The 1,579-nt window shown below is 40.6% G+C and overlaps 1 protein-coding gene across 1 annotated transcript; it reads right to left on the minus strand.

Moving 5' to 3' along the window:
• Positions 1-386: 386 nt before the first annotated feature.
• LOC145342440 (T-cell-specific guanine nucleotide triphosphate-binding protein 2-like) lies at positions 387-1,034 on the minus strand (the record flags this gene model as incomplete). The annotated part of the gene is made up of 1 exon (XM_080188002.1): positions 387-1,034. A coding segment is annotated over one exon (624 nt), but the record flags the coding sequence as incomplete, so codon positions are not given.
• Between the last annotated feature and the right edge of the window lie 545 nt (positions 1,035-1,579).

The raw sequence follows: 1,579 nt of genomic DNA on the forward strand, positions 1-1,579 counted from the left end.
GAGTTGGACAGTGGCAGTATTGAGGAGAATATGAGTGGAACAGAAGGAGTGCATAAAGAATGAGTGGAGTGGAATTGGAGAAGGAGCATGTTTCATGCTACGACCCCAACGATGGAGACCAATGAAAGAACAGAACTTTCAACACAACCTGACGCTTTTAAAAACAATCAAAACCAAACTTAGTATAAATTAACAGGAAAATTGCTATCCATGGAGACTGAAATTAATTACAGTGTAAATTATACTTTAAAGACCGATTTAACAAAGGGCAGTCCCAAGGATTTATGAAGTCATCTTTCAGCATCAATAATATTAATCTCAGTCACAGAACCTCATAAAGCTTTGCTCTCTGCAAGCAGCGTGTTCGTTTTTCAAGGTGACAGAACTAAGGCAACTGGTCAGAATACTGATCAATCATGATCCAATTGAAAAGGGAAACAGCCTCCAAGGGATGAACGGCCTATTCTAATGCTCATTTTCAATTTAACAAAATCATACAGATTCAGATCAAAGTTTGATATCAGGAAAACACAGGGTGATGGAATTCCTGCCTCTTCCAACTTGCTGACACAGTCATTCCTGATCTTTTCCAGTTCTTCCTCTTCATTCATTTTCCTCCAATGCGTTTTCATCAATTTGAGATCATTATCGATTTTAGATCGAACAAAATAGAATTTCTTCCCCAGTCGTTTAATCTCTTTGGCAAGTTTTTCATCATTTTCTCTGAATCGACAGTGTGAAATAATGATGAAGAAATTGTATCTTTCAAATTCCATTTCTCTGAGATATTTATCCGCTGGGAATTTTGTCGTTCCAATTCCCGGCAGGTCCCAGAAACGAACATTCGGCAGGTTGGAATGTTTGTATCCGATTGGCTCCATTGTAGTTTCTGTAGTTCCAGTTTCAGCTGCTCCCTCATCACCATTCTGAAGTCCCCTCAGTGCATTGATAAAGGTGGATTTCCCTGCACCTGATTCTCCTGTCACTGCGATGTTAAGCTCTGTATTATCCAGATCATCTAACTTCTTCCGTATCAGTGGATTAATCACCCGACCCTTTCCATCATTAGATTTGAGCTCTTCCAGACCAGAATAGGAAGACGGAACCAGCTGCTGACTGAAAGAAACCATTTTATAATATGTTTTGCAATGGATTAAAAGAAAGAATTACAATTATGTCGCACATTGGACTAGATTTTATGGAGAGTGATTGACCTAAGTCATTCATTAAACTTATACGTTTCTCAATGACTTTCTATGGATTTTTTGCATTGGAACATGAGGTGTTTAGAAATCCAAAACAGTATTGAATCCTCTGCTGGGGGTCTGGGATCTGTATAACAGGGCCAGCAAATGCAGCTAAACTTTCACCATGCAGGGAGTGACTTGAGGGCTGGAGGGGGCTCACTTATCAAAATGGGTTCCCTACCCAATTCGAGATAGGGGCAGTGGGATTGTACGTGGGCCATGTGAAGTGTGAGACTGATTTAGATATCCTTATAGCAACCGTCATCAAGGCTGCCGGTTGTCCGCAGGGAGAGATCTGTGGTTTGTGTCAAAACCTCAGACAGCAACAGAGG

Source organism: Carcharhinus amblyrhynchos, chromosome 4, assembly GCF_965287045.1.
Source record: "Carcharhinus amblyrhynchos chromosome 4, sCarAmb.v2.hapA, whole genome shotgun sequence".
In the NCBI taxonomy this organism is placed as follows: Eukaryota; Metazoa; Chordata; class Chondrichthyes; order Carcharhiniformes; family Carcharhinidae; genus Carcharhinus; species Carcharhinus amblyrhynchos.